Here is a 21,653-nt window from a genome sequence, read left to right on the forward strand (position 1 = left end):
TTGATATCGAGGTTGTAAGTTCGAGCCCGGTGTTGGGTGTAGAGATTACTAGGGGAAAAAAAAAACACTTAAAAAAAAAAAAAAACTTAAAAAAAAAAAAAAGCAGTTTTAAGAACCAGCAGTCTGGGTCTGAATTACAGTGCTACTCTGCTTTTTCAGTGCTTATTAATTTGAATGATAGAACCTTAGTAGAAATTAAAGTATTATGTGTTTCCGTTTTTACTTTCCTCTCTGAAATCAAGTGGGGCTTATCAAGAAAGTATGTGGTAGCCTGAGTCTTTAGATTTGAAGTTACAATAGGGACGACCTTAAGTGGAGCTAACATAATGGACGCTGTTACTACCTTTCCTATAAGATGAATACAATGTCAGGCAGTCACTGGACTCGGTTTTACTCATTTCATCTTCATAACAAACCTGTGAGGTTGGTTCTGGCTTATCTCTATCTTATAGATGAGGAAGGTGACTCAGAAGGTGGCATTTACTCCCAGGTTGGACTACTAAATGCTGGGGCCAGGGCCTGTTTCAGAGCCTGGGCTCTAACCTTTAAACTTCTGCTGCCACCTTGACAGACTGTTGAGAAGATTTTGTTGGGTCATGAGTATTTTAGAAATGTTGAAAAATATGTGTTATTTTCTCTAAGGCTGGAATAAATTGTAAATGAACACATTTTAATCCCTTGGCATTAGTGACCTTGCTTTGAGAATATGGGATTCTTCTCATTATTGCTCTTAATTCTTTGCTACAGATTACATCTTTTTTTTTTTTAATGTTTTATTTATTTCTAGGAGAGAGAGAGAGACAGCGTGACCAGGGGAGGGTCAGAGAGAGAGGGAGTCACAGACTGAAACAGGCTCCAGGCTCTGAGCTGGCAGTCAGCACAGAGACCGACGCGGGGCTCGAACCCACGAACCGCGAGATCATGACCTAAGCGAAAGTCGGATGCTTAACCGACTAAGCCACCCAGGCGCCCCTGCTACAGATTATTTCTTGAAAATGTGTTTCGTTTTTCAAATTTCTGTCCCAAAGGAACTTTGGGAGGAACTTGAGTATCTTCTGTGTGTGGGTTCTCTTAAAACTGCACACTATTAAAAACAACAACAAAAAAACAGACTGCACACTATTTAAAATTTGTATCAATTTAAAACATTTCTTGCATAATTTATTTTAATAAAGTTTTTTTTTCTTTTTTAAAGTTTTGTATTTTCTTATGTAAATTTTTTACATCATGTATAAGAAGAGATGAATTGATTGAGGAGAAGTTTTAATTTTGATTTTTACATGTTACTATTGAGTAATTCATTACATTATATTTCTGGACAAACTGATTAGTCTTCTGTAGGAAATTTGAAAGAAAATTGGTACAAGTGAGGAAAAACTTGTGCTATTTAAATGATAAGAAGTCAGGGCGCCTGGGTGGCTCAGTCAGTTAAGCGTCCTACTTCGGCTCAGGTCCTCAGGTCGTGATCTCATGGTTAGTGGTTTGAGCCCTGCATCAGGCTCTGCTTTGGATTCTGTGTCTCCCTCTCTCTTTGCTCCTCCCCCGCTCATGCTCTATCTTGTCTCTCAAGAATGAATAAACGTTAAAAAAGTTTTTTTAATTATACAAAAAAATGATGTCTTTTATGTTCACTTATTATTCTTTCCCCTTTTTGTTATTTGTTGCAATTATTAATAGAACAGGTTTTCAGAGAAGGTGTTTAGGTGTGATACTAATTGAATTTTGTTTCTCTTTCCTTTCTCTTCTTGTTTTTGTTTTTATTCAGAGCCTGCAATTGGTGAAAGAAAAAATGGATCTACTGCTGTTGCTGAGGCTGTTGCCAGGTAACTTGAGCTGGTTGCTATTTAGAGGAGTTTAATATACAAAGCCACTCTGGTAATAAGAGGAAGATGATTTATCAATAAAGGAAAAATCTTAAAATGAAACTCCAGCGTAAAGGATTTAGCCATGTATTGAATCTAACAGTAGGCTGTCTTATTAATGCATTCAGTTTAATAAAGCTTTTGCTATACTTAGAACTAAGATATTTAAGGGTATTTCCCTTTCTTTTGTTCATGTGGGAATGCTCTTTTCTTTGTTTCTTTTGATGAGACTGAGATTGTTGCTGCTGTTGGTAATGTAATAAAGGGTTTAACGAGAAATAGCCTTAGACCTTATTCCTTCAAGGATTCCGGACTCCTTGCTGCAACCTCAGGTCACTTTTTCTTCTGGCTGCCAAATTAACTACTGTGTTGAGCTGTTATTTTTGCTTTGTCATGAATGCTGTAATGCTTTGAGGATGTGTTTGACCCCCTCCTGAGGCTCTAGTGGCAAGCTTTGCCATCTGGTGGCGGTAAGAGTAGAATTGTTTCATTGGTTTATGGTGTGAGTCATCCAGCGTGAACATACTAGCAGCAGTTGGTGAAGTATAGATGAGGATTCTTAAATCAGCCGTGGCGGATGCAGTAAATAAGTAGAGCAAGCTAGGTGCAAGAACACAAGGTATTAAGGATGATGGCTGACTGAACCTGTATCCCGTTTGAACATGTGCCCCTGTTCAGCTCCAGCTGGTTATTACCATGCAAGAATGAAAACTTAATTTGTCAGATGTTGTTGGTTATAGTCCTCTGTCCATCTTATTTCCTGTGAATCTTCCTTGAGAGATTATTCTTGTGCTAATTTGGAAACAAATATGAAGAATGGCATTTTGGCATAAGGTGTTGTGGGGTTTGGGATGCAGAGCAAGGATTTTATTCCTTCTGTGCCTAAAAAAGATAATCTCCAGGGGTACTTTTCCTTTCAAAACTAACACAGTATGTTGCTTTAACTTGTAATCTTAGTCCTCAGAAGACCATGTCTTCGTTTAGCTGTGTCTGTGAAGCACAACAAGATGATGAGGCTCGAAATCGTGATCCTCCCTCTGCACCCATCAAGTGAGCATTATTTTCATAGCCTCTTTTGAGCTGTCTTTTGTTTGCAGAATCATTGGTTCCAGAATCTAGAATTTTGTGAACTTGATCTTACATTTCTATCTGACAGACTGTGACATATTCTAGTTAGATTGATAAGTGAGATGTCATGAGAAATTTAAAGTAATATTTTATAGATACAGATTTTTGTCTGGATCTTGTGTCAATTTGAAATGATTCAGTCTTCATAAATTTATGAAGCTATATTCTGTAGTTTTAAGATTACTTCTTGGGTTTCTTAGATTTAGAAATGTTTATTTTTAACAAGACTTTTTATTTTTCTTTAATTTCCCTTAGGGCAAAACAGATTTGTTTTGGGGCAACACCCCAAATTTAACATTTGTCTTACTTGATGCAATTAAGATTTGTCCATGATTTCTTTACTCTATACTCTTTTAGAATAGCTATGAAACAGAAAATAAAAAATTGAGTTTCAAAGTATTTTTTTCTCTATTAAAGTATTTTTTTTTTACAAATAGTTTATTGTCAAGTTGGTTTCCATAATTAAAGTATTTTTTTTAACATTTATTTATTTTGGAGAGAGCATGAATGGGGGAGGGGCAGAGAGAAAAGGAGACACAGAATTCGAAGCAGGCTTCAGTCTCTGAGCTGTCAGCACAGAGCCCGATGTGGGGCTCAAACCCATGAACCGTGAGATCATGACCTGAGCTGAAGTCGGATGCTTAACCAACTGAGCCACCCAGGCACCCCTTTTTCTCTGTTTAAATAATGAGAGTATCTTGTTTGGGATGTACAATTCTTATATTTAATATAGGGAAATAAGTGATGGCAATGGAAATAAACTTGTATTTTCATTATGAGGTGGTATTCAGTGTATTTTTAATTCAGGAATGTGATAATGTTTTGTCAGTAGATATATTCCTAATAGTGTTATTTGCAGCGTAACTTTTATAGTCTTTATTGGCATAAATATTGAAAAGAAACATGTCAGTGCTTTATTGGCATTCTGATTATTAAATGTGAACTTGTTGATATTCTTGAGAATCAAACAGCCCAGCTCATATCCTTTATTGTATTAAGAGGCTTGTTAGGTGAAACCCCACTTTATGTGATTCAGAAAGTGATATGGTAATGGCCTCACAATTACTAAATTTACTGAGGCATTGTATTACCTTCCCATTTTATTAGAATATCTTTAGAGAGGTCAAAGTGCTGGTGATTTTGTTTAACCTTGGTAGAACATGGGCCTGAAAGTCCAGCTGTATTTGATTTCAGTTATTTCACAGACAGACCTGCACTCAGAATATAAAGGTTAAAAGTTTGTTAAGTATGGAGATTTATTCTTCCCTTTTTTCACTTTGGATTAATTTTATTTGGACTTTTTCTGCTAAAATTTTCTTTCTTTCTTTTTTTTTTTTTTTTTAAGAGAGAGAGAAAGACAGTGTGAACAGGGGAGGATCAGAGAGAGAGGGAGACACAGAATCTGAAACAAGCTCCAGGCTCTGAGCTGGCTGTTGGCACAGTGCCCAACGCGGAGCTCGAACCCACAAACCATGAGATCATGACCTGAGCCGAAGTCAGACGCTCAACCGATTGAGCCATCCAGGCACCCCTAAAATTTGCTTTCTTAGTATCAGTTTCCAAATCTGGCATATAGTGACCAAGGTAGGATGGTGTAGCTGGAACTAATGAATAAAGAGACATGTGGCCCTTCTTAGAATTTACTGGATTTCTTGGGGCGCCTGGGTGGCTCAATTGGTCAAGTGTCCATATTTGGCTCAGGTCATGATCTCGCCATTTGTGAGTTCCAGCCCTATATCGGGCTGTGCACTGGTGGTGTGGAGCCTGCTTGGGATTCCCTCTTTCTCTCTGTGTCCCTTTCCCACTTGGCGTTCTCTCTCAAAATAAATTTAAAAAATTAAAAAAATTTCCTGGATTTCTCTTGTCTTCCAAAGCTCTTTTTTAATGCTAAAGCTTTCTCTTTATTATTTATTGGGACATTAATACACATCTTTCCAGTAGGTACTTCTCAGTTTTATTTATGTGTAAGGATTTATGAACTTGATAGGAGTAGGGCAACACTTTCTACAGTATGTGTTGCAATTAAGGCTTTGCTTTTTACCTACTGTTCTATATAGATCTATGAAAATACATGAATGTGGGGGGAAATGACCATGATATTCGCGTCACTCATTTGAGTGAGGCTAATGTGAGAATGATAAATACCAAAATCATAGGATATTGATATCTGATATTTGATAGGAATCTGCTGAATATTGCTAATGTTGCAATGAGACATCTTTGGTCATTAGAGAAGAGAGTTGTTCTGCTTAACTCTTTGGGGAAAAAAAGCAATTTAATGCTCATCAATTAAGATTTAAAAAAAGTCTGGGGCACCTGGATGGTTCAGTTGGGTAAGGGTCCGACTTCAACTCAGGTCACTAGCTCGTGGCCAGTGAATTCAAGCCCCACATTGGGCTCTGTGCTGACAGCTCAGAAGTCTGCTTGAGATTCTGTCACCCTCTTTCTGCCCCTCCCCCATCTCTCCTTCAAAAATAAACAAACATTAAAAAAAATTTGTAAGTGTCCAAAATAAAACAAAACTTTGCTTTGGAAGTGAAATTCTATTCAGAGGTTCTACCCCAAATAAACAGCTTCTATAAAATGTGATAAGCTTGTATAAGGGTGGGAAACGATGGTAATTGAATTCTTCAAATGGCTGATCCTGTTCTTGTAGCGTGTAACTAACTTTGGTTACCTAGTTAATATGTTAACTGTCTAAAAGATTCATACATGAGTATTTGTAGAGAAAATGTATTGAGTCTTCTTAATTGCTTTGTTTTATGCAACTAGTATTGATTGAGCATCTGCTGTGTACCTAGCCCTTTGCGGAGTAAATTTTATATATGGTTACTTACAACCTCATCACACGTAGGTGTTACTCATCTGCCTCTTGGTGGTCTTATTCTTCTTGTCTCATCTTTATTGTATTGTATATCCTTATTCACTTGAGGACTCAAGCTATGACCAGCAAATTTTTACCAGGCTCTGTTTGGCTAGAACTCTATTCTAAATCTGTCATTAATCCTGTTTTGGTAAACTGAGCTAAATAAGATAGGAATCTCAGAAACTTTTTATCTTTCTTACTCAAGATCCAGAGCAGAGCATTTCTTTTCCCAAAGAGCTCTTCATGTTTCTTTTTTTTTTTTTTTTTTTTGCCTGCCCTTGTCAGCTCAGTTCTTACAGGGTGAGAGCTTCTCCCACATTGGAGACAGCTTTCTCGGTCTCAGTGACTAGTTCCATCTTTCCTGGCCAAAGAATATAGCAATATAAGACATGGTTTCTAGATCCTTGGTCATCCTGGATGTTATCTTCTGGGTTTATGCCTTATTTAAAATAGGATATTCCAAACTGAAACAGACTCAGGTGTGGTCTTACTATGATCAGTTCAGAGTGGATTCCTTTTATCTTTATTCTGGCTACTGTGCATTTAATGTAGGCTAAAATGCATTAATTCTTATTTTGTTTGTAGTGTACTAATTGATCGAACTTGTGATTTACCAAAAAGTTAAGATTTAAGACATTTTCTACATGAATTTGCTACTTCTACAGTTAGTTTACTTAATCTGAGAGTAGATTTTTGCAGTTACTTAATGGAGAGAATCTTAATAAATGTCCAGACTACATTTATTAAGCACTTGCTGTATATTAAGCCCTGTGTTAGGTGTTTTAAATAGAGATGAATAAATAAGCATGAATTGTTTTTGAAGTTTATTAAAAATTTTTTTAATGTTTATTCTTGACAACAGAGTGTGTGACAGCAAGGGGTGGGTCAGAGAGAGTGAGGGAGACGCAGAATCCAAAGCAGGCTCCAGACTCTGTGCTGACAGCTCATGGGGCTCATACTCACAAACTGTCAGATCATGACCTGAGCCAAAGCGGGATGGTTAACTGACTGAGCCACACAGGTGCCCCCTAAGTTTATTTATTTAGAGAGAGAGAATTGAGGAAGCAGTGAGAAAGAGAGGAAGGGAGGGAGGGGGAGAGGGAGAGGGAGTGGGAGATAGGGAGGGAGGGAGAGGGAGACAGATTGTCCACATTGTGCAGAGTTCCATGCAGAGCTCGAACAAACCACTAGATCTTGGTCTGAGCTGCAATCAAGAGCCAGATGCTCATCCAGCTAAGCCATCCAGGTGCCCGTAAGACATGAATTTCAAGTTTCTGTGTAACCTGCTTACTTGGACTTAATCTGGACCTTTTTATTCTGGTTGAAGACATTTAAGAAAGCCCCTAGGCACCTCATGACTTCACGGTATCTGTTTTATAGGAGACAGTAATCAAATGCTTGTGGGATAAATGAATAAATCCCTAATAGCCAGATGAAAAGTAGGCTGTATCTTGAGAACTTTCTTGGAGGAAACAAGTCATTCTGAATTGTTAGTTTTAAGATATACCAGTTTAGCTAGCCAAGCTAGACTCTCACCTATAACCCTATCCTGTATAGATTAAGTTTCTTTCCCTAAAACTATTGGTTATTGTTGCAGGGGTGGGGGATGGGGGTGAAGAAAAGAATCTAAAATGCTAGGAGTCATTTAAGGAATGTTAGAACCAATAAAAACCAAATGAGACGTGTTGACCTAATTGATCTCTTTTGAAGTAGATCTGTAAACAGCCTTCATTGACTGTGACCTAAGTGATGGCTTTACATTTTTTAGTTTACCTTATTTTCCTGTGTCAAATTTCAGAGTTCATAGCTAGTGATGGGAATAAATGTTATGACTGTTTTATCATCATGGTGATATAGTCCTATGTACCATTATATTTTTCAAGAGTGAAATTATGTTGGAAAAACTTGTAAGGTGATAGTCTTGGTCGCCTTATTTTCTCCCTTCCCCACATTTCTCATCTTGTCAAATTATGGTTCCTTTGCTAGTACACACACATACTCACACTTGCTTACTTGACCTGGTTTCTTTATATGGTTGATTTTCAGAGGGAACTTGCTCAGTTTTCCAAGTACTCAAGATGAAGAGAAGAAAAAATTGGAAGGTGACCACAGGACCAGGCAGAGTCAACAGCCCATGAAGCCCAGTTGTCCTGTCAACAACCCTCCATCTCCTGCCTCTCGGCAGGTGGCTACACAGTGGTCATCCAGTCCTCAAGGGGAAGCAGTGAAGACAGATGTGCTAGAAGGCCAGAAAGAAGGACAGAGTACCAATCAGGAAAAGCCTAGTGATGCCTTGATTGAAAGGCCCAGCCAAAATAACATAGGAATCCAGACCATAGAGCGTTCTCTGTGGGTCCCAGAAACTGTTTCAGCAGCAACCCAGACTGTCAAGAATGTGTGTGAACAGGGGACCAGTACGGTGGACCAGAACTCTGGAAAACAAGACGCCATGGTTCAGACTGAGAGGGGGAGTGGTGAGAAGCCAGTCAGTGCCCCTGGGGATGATACAGAGTCGCTCCATAGCCAGGTGAGAGAACGTCTAGGGTATCTCAGGGGCCCTGTTTTTGACTTTTTGGATTCCCAGAGATTATAAGTTGTGGTACTTCTACCTAATGATAATTCTTAACAGTTTTGTGCAGACCAGTCGTTAATAATAATTTTTCTGGGATAGAAAGTGAGGGTAGTGAAAATTACGGATAGGTATAGCCAATAGATAGTCTCTTATAGAAAATGAAATAGTGCTAGAGTTTGTCAAGTAGGTCTTTACTGGAAGAAAAAGCCAGGAATATAGTATGGACCCTATGGTATTCTTCTACATTTAATCTTTTCCTTCTGCTATCATTTTTCATCCTCCCTTAAAAGCACTGGAGCTAATTGCTTCTCTCCCAAGTCTGTTTCACCAAGGTTCCTAGGAACTGAAGGAGTAGGAAGCAGAGGAGAAGGGATAGAAGCGTGGAGGATAGTGTAGCACAGTATTAGAAACAAGGAACAGTAAGAGAACTAGAGGAAGGAGGGTGTCCTCAGGTGATGAGGACTGCAGAGATAGGCTGCAGCGGGACATAATGGGAGGAAAAGGATCAGGGCTGGTGGAAGTGAGGCTGGAGGAGCAGCAGGTTGTTGGGAGTTGGAGTAGGGGAGTTAGGTAGTAGTAACAAATAAGAAGTGGTGGTAGAAGTGTACGTGTTAACAAATAAGCGGAAGTTCATTCAGTTTCATCAGGTGGCAGTGGGTTCCACAGCAGGGAAAGTTTGGAAGTTACTAATAGTGGTCAAAATGCCTTTTCAATTGCTGTGGTAGATCATCTTCACTTGGAATCTGCCTAGGAAAGCTTCGTTAGTGATGTGCCTTTCGTTCTAATTGTCCAACTTGTTTGTTTTATAAAAATAAAATAATATAGTTCCTCTTTATTGAACACCTACAGTGTATCAGCATTGTGCTCAAGACAACCCATGAGGTTGGTATTATTATTCCCATTTCACAGGTAAAGAAACCAAGCTGAAGAGAGGTTAAGTAACTTGCCCAAGATTTTGCCATCAGTAGGTGGCAGAACTGGAATTTGAACTCAGCATATCTGACTTCAGAATCGGTATTCTTTTCATTATGCTATGTTGCTTTTCTATTTAATAATCATGGCCTGTGTAGTCTTGTTCTGTTTATCCATTCCTCTCCAGGAACTCCAGAAATTCTGTTTATGTTATTAGCCTTTTATGGTAACACGGTCTCTGAGACCCAAGAATTTATCAGTTTGTACAGATTAAAAATAGAATAGCCTTTTGAATATAGAGGTTATAGTAGATCAGACCCTATTTTGCACCTGTTTTTACTCTTAAAGTGTTTGCATTCTGCTACAAATAATTTCTCTGCCTTTATAGAAAGAATTAAACTTGATCCTAAAGATAGCAATCTTACTGAAGCCATTAAATTATATTTTCCTTACATTTTTCCTCTGCAAAATAGGGAAATAATCCCTGCTCCTGTCTCATTTTCATGAAAGCAGGAGCCAGTGAGCCAGAGCGGCTAGGCCTAGGCTTTGGAGTCAGACCATTTTATCTGGAATATACGAGGATTACATGGCACATAGTAAATGTTCAGTATATATTGGCTGTTGCTACTCCCTACTGATTATTATTATTTTAAATATTGCTGTTACCACCAACAAAGCCACTGCTGATACTGTACTAATATTGTGTCATATGGAGTGAAATAACTTTTTTAAGAGCTACATCCTCCTGTTAAGAAAGGTGCTAGAAAAATCTAGGTGAATAGGTACAGTTTCACTTGGGAAAGATGAAAAGTTCTGGAGGTGGATATGGTGATGTTTGCACAACAGTGTGAATGTACTTAATGTCACAAACTGTATATTTAAAAATGGTTAAAATGGTAAATTTCATGTTACATGTATTTTACTATGATAAAAAAAAAGAGATGGGATGGGTGCGGTAATAGAAAATATAGATTGGAATGCTGTCTTTTGAAGAATGGTTGGAAAATGAGGAAGGCTCTATGGAGGTTTTCCAGGTGTCAGTGCTTTTGTATCCTCTGCATTCTGGGTAGGACTCAGGCCAGTGGGGAGGAAAGCATAGGCAGCCTACCTTTGACATTTCTTAAAGTTTCACTTCTCCATCCTGTGGGCCTGGAGCTAGGCTTTTAATGAAGTGACAGTATGGTTTTGTTTTCATTTTGTTATCTTACTTTTATGATGACAAGATCTTCAAGTTATTTATCTTTACAGAGACCTCTTTTCAGAAGACTATTTGAAGAGAGAGTAAGCATAGCTTTCTTTTTATCTGCCCCCTTTCCCTTCTTTCCTTTCTTATTCTATCAGTCATGTTTATTTAAGTGTCTCTCTTGAAGTGATCATGTGTCTGGCTGTTGTAGTGGAAAAATACAGGAAGCTTTCTTGAGAAGCCTGAATACAAGGAGTGCTTTATGTATTCCTGAAACCTTTCAGACCTCTGTGATCCGGGACCTGACTCTCTGTGTGTGAGGGCAGGAGGTCCAGGCTGTCATGGTTCTGATGCAGGGGCACCCTGATGATTGAGATGTGACAGACCAGTGCTCTGGCCATTCATTAACCAGAGTTGTATATGTAGAAGTATTTTAAGGAATTGGTGTAAGTTTCCATGCTATTTATTTATATTTATTCACGTAATTTACATATCCATTTTAGTAGATATTTTACCCCAAAGATGGAGTTGGAGTGGAAATTATTCAGGTAAATTATTGAAATCTTTAGGTAAATTACTGCCACTACCACGTTGGTCAGTAAAAACTCAGGATCATCATCATTGCAGTGGTATATATAGTTCTTTTGAAAGACTTGGATACTTTGACACTGCTGAAAGAAAAAATCAGTCTGCTATGGAAAAATAAGGTGGGAGAAGAAAAGTGTGTATTTTCTCCTCTGAATTACCCGTGGGGTTAGGGTGTGGATACTGTTAAATGTGGTATATGTGTTATGAGAAAACATGTGTATAGCAGTTGTCATATAAACAAAAATGCAGGGTTTATTCAAGTTATTTATTTAAGCTATTAATCCTTTATGGTAAAGGTAAATACAAAACCCTTTTACTCGGCACTAGTCTGACTCTAAAGTTACATACAGTCTATTATGTGGAAGAGATTAAAGATTCATATTCTGAAAAATCTGTGTATCTTGTTCTAGGCATAAAGAAACTATAGTTCTGATTTAGTATATGCAGAAAAAACCGACTGCACTGAGATTAACAGATACTCTGTTTTTATATATATGAAGTTTTAAAAAATGCCTTTCTTTTTTTAAAGAGATATTGCAAGTGTTAAGTTTGTATACTGATTTACAAGTCAGCCTCAAAATCAGAAGGATTATAATCTAAATAATGTGCTTGGGGGGGGTCATAGTTTCACTTAAATATCCTAGGTATAAGTGCTAGATGTTACAATTTTGATCGAGACAGAAATAGGTCATTTTAAGTGATAACTGATCAAAACTCTTCCTAGCCTCAGGCTATATAGCTGGTCCATCCCTGTTCTTATCTATAGGTGAATAAAAAAAATAAAGCAGCTGGAAAATTCCATCACACTAAAGTCATGGAACCTCTGAACAGTGCTCATCATGAAGCAGTTGATTTTTGATTCTGCCACTTTGCAGTGAGACCCATGCTTGTGTTCTATATTTTCTATCACAGGGAGAGGAAGAATTTGATATGCCTCAGCCTCCACATGGTCATGTCTTGCATCGCCACATGAGGACAATCCGTGAGGTTCGCACACTTGTCACCCGTGTCATCACAGATGTGTATTATGTGGATGGAACGGAAGTAGAAAGAAAAGTAACTGAGGTAATGCATACTTAGGTGTAAGTGGCAAATTTCTTTTGGTAGAAAAAATTTCCTGCCTCTCCACTTCCACCCCTTCCTGCCTTTCTTGTGCAACTAACTTCTTTGTTTTCCTTCATTTTATTAGAAAGATTTAAACACCTAGTAAGAGAGGAGAGTCTTGAATTCTGTGTTTTTCCCAACCATGAGTTTACTGATTAACTTCTGGCCACTTATTTAACCAGTCCCATCATGGTTTCTGTTTTTGTAAAGAATACATTGATAAATCTCTGTCATGTTGTAACTATATTTTATCTTATTTTTACATTTTATCTCTTATTTTTAGTTCTTGGAAACTGTAAAGAGGTTCAGAACTCCTTGCTTTGCTCCATGTTTTCTCATAGGTTTTCACTGTTTTCTCACTTGTTGTCACATTGTGTCCTTTCTTGATCTCCATCCATGTGTGGTTATAGACTTGTTGGTAGGAGGCGCACCTTTAGGTCTTAGTAGGATTCATTATAGCATTGGATGGCATCATATGCTGTGTTTAGATCTCAATACCAACTGAAATTAGATTTTCAAGAATTAAAAGTGTGGCACCATTCTTGGTACCTATGTTAATTTCTGGGAACTCATTTTATTAACTGATATGAGGCACAGATGCTTCCTTAGGCCTTACTGCCCTGCTTAGGCACTTAAAAAAAATTTGCCAGGTAGCCATACAGGAAGTTGAGCTCAGAGAGAATTAAACTCTGAGATACAGTTTTATTAAATGGAACGCATTATTGCTGTTGTTCACTAATGGGCCATTCTGGCCCTCATGTCAGAAAGCTTTTGACTTTAGTTTGAGAAATTGCCTTGTGTACTTTATTATACACCAAAATTCCAGATGTTAATTCATCTTCAATTTTTATGTTTGTGGAATTTTTTTCAATATTACTACTATTTTAAGAAAATTAGGAAATTAGCAGTTTTAGAAAAAAATTTTATTTCATGAACAGTTTTTGTAACTGTTGTAGTTTAAAATGTTATACATGTTACTTTATTATTTGATGTGGTGCTCTCTATATTTCTGGAAACAGCAGGCCTTTTAGATACTCTAAAGAGTATCTAAAGAGAGTGAAGAAAAGTTCCATGGTAATTTGGTAGTTTGAGAAACACCAAATGCTGAAAAACTTCCTTTCCCCCATGGAAACTCTCAGTGCCTATTACATTAAAGGCTCTAAGAAGTCCTTTATTAAAGATGTCTATTTTATTGTTTAACATGGAAGTTACCAAACTTACTTGACAACAGAGCTTTTTTTATCATTATTATTATTTTTTTGCACTTATTTATTTTTGAGAGACCGAGAGAGACAGAGCACAAGTTGGGGAGGCAGAGAGAGATGGAGACACAGAATCAGAAGCAGGCTCTAGGCTCTGAGCTGTCTGTCAGGCAGAGCCTGACGCAGGGCTAGAACTCAAAAACCATGAGATCATGACCTGAGCCAAAGTTGGATGCTTAACCAACTTAGCCACCCATACACCCATCAACTGAACTTTTTTTTTTTTTTTAAATTTTAAATATTTTTATTTATTTCTAGGAGAGAGAGAGAGAGACAGCGTGAGCAGGGGAGGGTCAGAGAGAGAGGGAGATACAGACTCCGAAATAGGCTCCAGGCTCTGAGCTGGCAGTCAGCACAGAGCCCGACGCGGGGCTTGAACCCACGAACTGCGAGATCATGACCTAAGCGAAAGTCGGACGCTTAACCAACTAAGCCACCCAGGCGCCCCTGAACATTTTTTTTTTAAAGATAGTACTTACTATACCCCTGTGGAACATACTTTGGGAAATACTACCATAATTAAATACACTAATAATAGCAACTAACATTTTTGGAGTACTGACTATAAGGCACTATTGTAAACAGAGGAACTAAAACTGATCCCAGGCAGTCTAGATCCAGAGCCTGCATTTCTAACCACTACATTTTGCTACCTCTCAAGAGTGAAAGTGATGTGTGCAAGAAGGAAGATGCATATGGTAGTTCAGATGAGGAAGAAACTCCTCTGAAGGGATTTTGATAGGTTTTTTTTTGGATGAGGTCCAGAAAGCTTTTGAGTTGGACCCTGAAGGCTTTAGATGTTTGGAGGTAAGGGGAAAAGGCATTCCATATAGAAAGCTTGGTGAGTAAAGGCACAGACAGAGACAGAAAGTAAAGAGGACGCAGGCATGAAACGTTTAGTTTAGTGTTTTGACTGCAAAAGACTCTGAGATCTTACCTTTCCTCATAGCTTGTATTCTTTGTTTATTATCTTTTAGAAGTTTTATTCATTTATTTACTTGCAGCTTTTCTTTTTTTTCTACTATGTTCCTCGCACTGTGGCAGGCCCTGGGATTATGAAGGTAAAAAGACACTGTCCCTGTTCTCTAGGAGCTTATTTATACTTGACATGCAATAAATCCAGAACTTGTTGGTTGCTGTTGTAGAGGGTGGAAAGATGTGTTAGAAAGAGGAGACTGAGCCTACCAGCTGACCCGAAGGTGGCTAAAAGACCTCACAGAAGATGTAGCTCTCAAAAGTGTAGCAGATAGCATTGAGACGTGGGGGAGAAGGACATCATAGGCAGAATGAAAAGTTATGTAAATATATAGGCAGCCTGTCCTGCTTAATGAATATTTAGAAGCCCAGTATGACACAAACAGTAGGGTAGGGAATAGTAGGAAAGGATGCTGTTGAGTTTGGTAAAGGCCCAAAGCATGAGGGCTTTGTATACCATAGAAAAGAATTTAGAATTTTATCTTTGGTGTGACAGAGAGCCTTTAAAGAATTTTGGAGAAAAGAGTGACATGCTCAGATTGGCATGTTGGAAAGGTCAGGATTGGCAGTGGTGTAACAGTGGACTGATGTGGGTTGAGGCATAGTTCAGACAAGAAGTAATGAGCACAGGTCAGGACAGTGGCAGCAGGGATTGAGAGGAGAGACAGAGACACCTTAAATACATAGAAGGTGAAATTGATAGACTGGTGAATTCCTAAATGTGGGGATTGAGGGAGAGAGAGGAATTTAACATGGTGCCTGGCCTTTTTCCTGTGCAGCGAGATAGATAGTGGTACCATATGCTGAGACAGAGAATGGAAATAGGACACTGATTTGAGAGAGAGCGTGCAGTAAATACTTACAGAGAGTCTCTTGTGGCATGCACTGTGCTGGATTTGGGGGATATACGCAAGAAAGAAGACGGTTACAATTTCTGTCTTAACAAGGCCTCTGTAGTCCAGCGGGTAAGACAGGAAAAACAAGTAAGCAAATACATTAGAAAGATCATAATAGGCCACCTTGGAGCCTGGGTCTCAGTCATTACAATAGCAGTGGCCTTGACTGCAGGACAATTGCCAAGGCAAGTATAAAGTATAGCTGGCTACTGTTCCTGGGGCTTATTCTCCAACAGAGACACAGCCTGGAATCCTAGCCTTTTAGGCTGGCCATGCCCCTACACATTTGCCATATGGTGAAGGGGTTGAGTTCAGTTCTGGACTCAGAACACCTGCTTTAGTCAAATGACCTCAGTAGATAGTGAGACTTGAATCTAACTAAAGCAGGCAAGTTAGTGATAGGAGACCGATGTGAGAAAGTCATATTTATCACTGATACTTTTTGGAGATGGTACACTTTCTGGTAATGACCCTGAGGATAGGTGCCTGAGGTGGAGAAAGAGGTTAATGGTGGTAATTAGATCAGGAACTTGGGAGTTGCTAGATGAGTCATCTGCTGGATGTAAGCCACAGAGAATAATGACAGAAATAGAGAGTGGAAGGGAAGGGACGCTTCCCTCCTGAACCAGAGGTTAAGGTGTTCGTCCATGAGAGTGAGTGGGTCGGAGGATGTTGGTGATAACTGGAAGGGGAAAGCAAAATTTAACAAAATAGCAAATAGTGGTTTAGTAGGAGCAAGAGGTAGGGAGATAGAAATGGTCTGTTAATGGCAGTAGGGAACAAAGTTTCTTCTTACCTCCTAAGTCTTTTTTTTGTTTTTTTAAATTTATTTCATTCAATTTTAAAGAGAGAGAGGGCCTGTGAGTGAGAGAGAGAGAGCCTGTGAGTGGGAGGGAAGGGTAGAAGGGGGGAGAGGGAGAGAATCTTAAGCAGGCTCCACATTTAGTGTGGAGTGGGGCACAATCCCACAACCCTGGGATTGTGACCTGAGCCTAAATCAAGAGTTGGGTGCTCAACCAACTGAGCCATGCAGGCGCCCCATATCTGCAAATTCTTGAATTGGGGTTTGGTTGAGAAAAACCAGTCTCTGCTAGAGAGAGCTATAGGGGATGTGAGATGCCCTGGGCATGTCCAGGATTTATTCCGTTGAAGGCAAGGAAATGGAGAGAGGATGACATTGCGTTTTGGATGGGTTAAATTTCAGTGTCCTTAGTATATCCAAAGGGAAGGGTTCATTAGTTATTTGTGAGTTTGGAGCTGAGTCATTTTTGTACTTTTGGTAGATAGGCAGGGATGAATCTGGTGAGATTGTCCAGGGAAAGCATGCAAGAGTAAGAAAAGGAAGAACAGAGTCCTGCACAACACTGTTTCTAAAGGAACAGATGAAGAAAGAAACCTGAAAGTAAGCACATATTGAAGTAGCCATAGAGGTGGAACGAAAGTAAAAGTCACTTTGTAGATTCCAAAGGATGAGATATTTTCAAGAAGAGTGTTTAAAAATAATCACTTAGGGGCACCTGGGTGGCTCAGTTGGTTAACTGTCTGACATTGGCATAGGTCACGATCTCTTGGGTCAGTGGGTTCGAGCCCCATGTCAGGCTCTGTGCTCACAGCCTAGAGCCTGGTTCCTCCTTCAGATCTTCAGATTCTGTGTTTCCTTCTCTCTCTGCCCCTCCCCACCGCCCCATCTCTCTCTCTCTCTCTCTCTCTCTTTCTTTCTCAAATATTTAAAAAAAAATAATCATTTAATTACCTTCAGGATTACTTAAGTGTGTGTGTGTTGAATACTGTCTGCCCAGAGAGGCTGTAACCTCTGAGGGGAGAGTCTTACACTTCTCCATGTCTTCTCTGATGATTTGCATGATGATGCATGAATAGTCTAGAGCAGGAAGGCAAATATGTAGTGCTTGTGCTGTAATTTCTCAATCCTGTGTCCAGAGAGGACATCGTTGATTGGCCCCAGAACCTTTTCCCATAAGCCTGGGAATTAGCCTCCTAAGGCTGTTTAAAACTGAGCTCCAGTTAACTACTTACCAGTCCATTAAAGTAAGCATGGGAGATAATTTGACATTCCTATTTTCTGTAGATAACTGCAACCTTGTACGTTTTGATTATTAGCTTTCTGTTTTTCATTTTTCTAAACAGTAATACTATTTTTAGCCTATTTTTGCCTATAATTTTCTATTTCCTTTATCATTTATTGAAAAGAATGTAAAATAACCTAATTTCAAAAAACATGTCATGCTACCCACTGCTGATCAAATACCCAGAAGGGCCCCTAACCATTCGTTTTCCTCCTCATCTAACCTTCTTTCCTCCTTACCTCTCTGCTCCCAGACAGAAAATTGCCTCTGTCCTCTGGGTTACAATTCTTGCTATCTTCTCAGTAGGCAAAGGGTGTGAACTTGTCCGGTAAAAAGATAACTCATAATAGAGGTCTCTTTCTTTCCAATCCAATACCACCTTTATATTTTATTGAGATATAATATATTCCCTGTAGAATGCTCAGGTCTTAAATGTTCAGTTCAGTGGCTCTTGACAATTAATTGGGTGTCCCCACTACTCAGAATAAGATCCAGAACATTTCCATTATTCCAGAAAGTCTACTCCTGATTCCCACCTTTCTGAATGGAAATTTCTTGCCATCTCTAGGATTTTTCAGCCACCACATTAGCATGATGTTATTCTGGCTTCTTTTAGCTTTTGTATCCATTTCTTCCTTGCAGGAGACTGAAGAGCCAATTGTAGAGTGTCAGGAATGTGAAACCGAAGTTTCCCCTTCACAGACTGGGGGCTCCTCAGGTGACCTGGGGGATATCAGCTCCTTCTCCTCCAAGGCATCCAGCTTACACCGCACGTCAAGTGGGACGAGTCTCTCAGCCATGCACAGCAGTGGCAGCTCAGGGAGAGGAGCCGGACCACTCAAAGGGAAAACCAGCGGGACAGAACCCGCAGATTTTGCCTTGCCCAGCTCCCGAGGAGGCCCAGGAAAACTGAGGTGCAGACAGGGTCTCCAGAGAGAGAGCTACAGCAGGGGCAGGGTTGCTGACATTTTAATATCACAGGAAAAGGGGAGTAATGGGAAATCCCTCTCCATCCTCCAACTAGGATAATTCAAATCCTCTTCCTCCCCTTTTGTTCCTCTCTTGTTTGGGTTTGCATGGGAGGAAGGGTGGAGCACTGTGGGAGCTAGACTTATATGAAAATGTAGAAAAATAGGTGAGGGGACTTTGGGAATGCTGGCACATGCTGCCGCCACCCCCATTTTATATAGCTTGTAGTGTTGCTGGGAGTGCAAAAAGTTTAGGGTAGTGACCCCAACCTGACACATCCCTAGTTTTCTGTTATCTTCTGCAGGTGTCTAGAGCCTGTAGTAGAAGAGAAGGCAGGGCAGAAATGGGTGTGCTGTTTTTGAGGGAAGCAGTAGGAAGCTTTGTCAGGAGGGAATAGACTCCCATAGAGGAGGATGTCCTTTGGTCATTATCCTACACTCCCACTCCCTGGCTGATACTTTGTTGGTGGGTGTGCAGCCCAGCTTCTTGCTGTGTTGGAGGTCTAGTACATGTTGGCCTGGCATGTAGTTTAAAGGCCATGGGGAGACTTTGTGAAGAAAGGATCCAGTAGCAGGTGCTGTCAGACTAACCTGTCTTCATTCTCTAGTCCTAGAAAAGGGGTCAGTCAGACAGGGGCGCCAGTGTGTGAGGAGGATGGTGATGCAGGCCTTGGCATCAGACAGGGAGGGAAGGCTCCAGTCACGCCTCGTGGGCGCGGGCGAAGGGGCCGCCCGCCTTCTCGGACCACTGGAACCAGGTACCCGGGTAGTGTGAGATACACTTAGTCTATGACTTGTTCAGAAAAAAAGGGAGTAGAGAGAAGAGAGGGGAGTAGAGAGTATGTGGGGTGTCAGGAGGGACATGAGGGGTCCACGCTGACTTGGGGAGTGGGCAGGGATCAGAGAGGCCACCGAGAGACCAGGCTTATGCCTGTGATGGGGTCCTCCAAGAATGGGCTGAGGAAGACCCATGGACAAAGGAGTGGGAAAATTAGTAGTTAAGTCCTTTTCTTACTTTAACTGCCTTCTCCAATCTCTTATCTCTCTTTAGAGAAACAGCTGTTCCTGGCCCCTTGGGCATAGAGGACATTTCACCCAGCATGTCGCCAGATGATAAATCATTCACCCGTATTGTACCCCGAGTGCCGGACTCCACCAGGCGAGCAGATACGGGTGCCGGTGCTTTGCGTCGAAGTGACTCTCCAGAGATTCCTTTCCAGGCTGCTGCTGGCCCTTCTGATGGCTTAGATGCCTCCTCTCCAGGAAATAGCTTTGTGGGGCTCCGTGTTGTCGCCAAGTGGTCATCCAATGGCTATTTTTACTCTGGGAAAATCACTCGTGATGTCGGAGCTGGGAAGTATAAATTGCTCTTTGATGATGGGTACGAGTGTGATGTATTGGGCAAAGACATTCTGCTATGTGATCCTATCCCACTGGATACAGAAGTGACAGCCCTCTCGGAGGATGAGTATTTCAGTGCAGGTAATAAAGGGAGTGGTGTCTGTAAGAGTTTTTCTGTGCCTGGGCCAGTCCTCTCTCTAGTTAATAATTACCAAGGGTGCTTTCTGCAGCCCAGCTACTACTCTTTGGGGGTCTCCAAAGCTAGAAATTCCATTCCTACTACACTGGGTACTCTCACACTGCTTTTTTTGGTTTTCTTTCTTGCTTATTTTTGAGTGAACTCACTTTTGTTTGTTTGTTTTTGTTTCTGTTTGAGAAAATTTTTTTAATGTTTATTTTTGAGAGAAAGAGACAGACAGTGTGGGAATCGGGGAGGGGCAGAGAGAGGAAGACACAGAATTGAAGCAGGCTCTAGGCTTTGAGCTGTCAGCCCATAGCCTGACATGGGGCTTGAATTAATGAACCAAACCGTGAGATCATGACTTGAGCCAAAGTCAGATGCTTAACTGACTAAGCCACCTAGGCGCCCTTGAATTTACATTGGAATAATATATTTGCAGAAAATGTACAGACTGCTGTGTAAAGTACAGAATACTTTGATAGTGTAGGAAGTTCCCGACTACCCTTCAGCCACCTTCCACTCTTTTTAACATCTTATGATAACGTGGTAAACATTTGTCACAACTGAGAAACCAGCCTTGACTCCTTTCTAACTGAATTCCAGGCTTTATTTGGATTTTCCACATTTTATATATCCTTTTCCTATTCCAGGATCCAATCCATTAGTCCTCACGTGTCCTTTGATCTGACAGTTTCTGAATCTTTTCTTGTTTTTCATGGCCTTGACAGTTTTGAGGAATGTCTGGTCAGATATTTGTCCCTCACTTCTGGTCTGTCTCACCTCTTGTCTTGGTGGGTGTGCAGCCCAGCACCGTTTCAACCAGTGGAGTTAAGATTTTGAAAAGACTGCTATGGAGGTAAAGCGCCCTTTTCATTATGTTATGGGGGAGAGAGGCCTGTGACATCCACAGGACATCACTAATCATGTTAACCTTTATCACTTGTTGAAAGTGTTAGCCAGGTTTCTCCACTGTAAAATTAGTGTTTTCCCTTTCCATTATCTGTTCTTTCACCACTGACTTAAACTTAGTACCTGCCTTGCTGGGAATCTAGTAGGTGAATGTGGTAGGTATATTGATATTTTTGCTTAGGAAGAATTTGTTGGTACTGTGTTTTTTATGTCTGTACAGCTACCATTTACTGTCTGGTTTGAAAAAAAATTTTAAATTTTTTAAATAGCCAGTTCCTATGATAATGAGAGATTTGTATTATGACTGTTGCATGTGCCAGTTCTTTGAATATATTCCCCCCCCCCTTTTTTTTTTTGAGCCAATTTGGAGATAAATGTGTTGAGTTTGTCATTTAAAAACATCCTGCCTAGAGATTTTTTGGAACCTAGATTGGGATATAATAGGCAAAAATGCCTCTGGTGAAGTCTCCTCAGACGTTCTTGTGATTTGGACTCCTGAGTCGTCATTGTTTGCCCCTTAAGTACATTGTTAATCTTCACCTTCTAGTCCTGGGTAACACTTACTTAGCTTTAGGTGGCATCAGTTAGTAGCATGTGGATTTAGGTCTTTTATGACCTATGGCTTACATGGTTTGTATCAAATATATCCATTGTATCAAATGTATCCACTAGGTATAAAGCCTGTCTTGGAGGTCTTTTTAAGACCCAGAGACAGTTCTGTATCCAGAGTGAATTATGGCATCAAGGGGTAGGGAGTCTGTGTCTCATTTATTGAGGCTGTCTACTAATGTCGTCACTAGACTGCTTCTAGTTCTAGTAGCT

General features: G+C 40.0%; 1 protein-coding gene across 7 annotated transcripts in view; it reads left to right on the forward strand.

Annotated features, from left to right (window-relative positions):
* TP53BP1 (tumor protein p53 binding protein 1) overlaps positions 1–21,653 on the forward strand; it is a 72,177-nt gene that overhangs the window by 40,342 nt on the left and 10,182 nt on the right. For 5 of the 7 annotated variants that reach the window (XM_077764559.1, XM_077764555.1, XM_077764556.1 and 2 more), the window contains exons 15-21: positions 1,766–1,823; positions 2,820–2,912; positions 7,903–8,383; positions 12,024–12,176; positions 18,075–18,346; positions 19,009–19,158; positions 19,452–19,882. In XM_077764559.1, the coding sequence (XP_077620685.1) occupies positions 1,766–1,823; positions 2,820–2,912; positions 7,903–8,383; positions 12,024–12,176; positions 18,075–18,346; positions 19,009–19,158; positions 19,452–19,882 (1,638 nt within the window). The remainder of the gene's footprint in view (positions 1–1,765; positions 1,824–2,819; positions 2,913–7,902; positions 8,384–12,023; positions 12,177–18,074; positions 18,347–19,008; positions 19,159–19,451; positions 19,883–21,653) is intronic. The other 2 variants (XM_077764558.1, XM_077764557.1) reach the window with 2 other exon arrangements.

The sequence above is a fragment of the Crocuta crocuta genome, unplaced genomic scaffold (assembly GCF_008692635.1).
Source record: "Crocuta crocuta isolate KB4526 unplaced genomic scaffold, BGI_CrCroc_1.0 scaffold102, whole genome shotgun sequence".
NCBI lineage: Eukaryota > Metazoa > Chordata > Mammalia > Carnivora > Hyaenidae > Crocuta > Crocuta crocuta.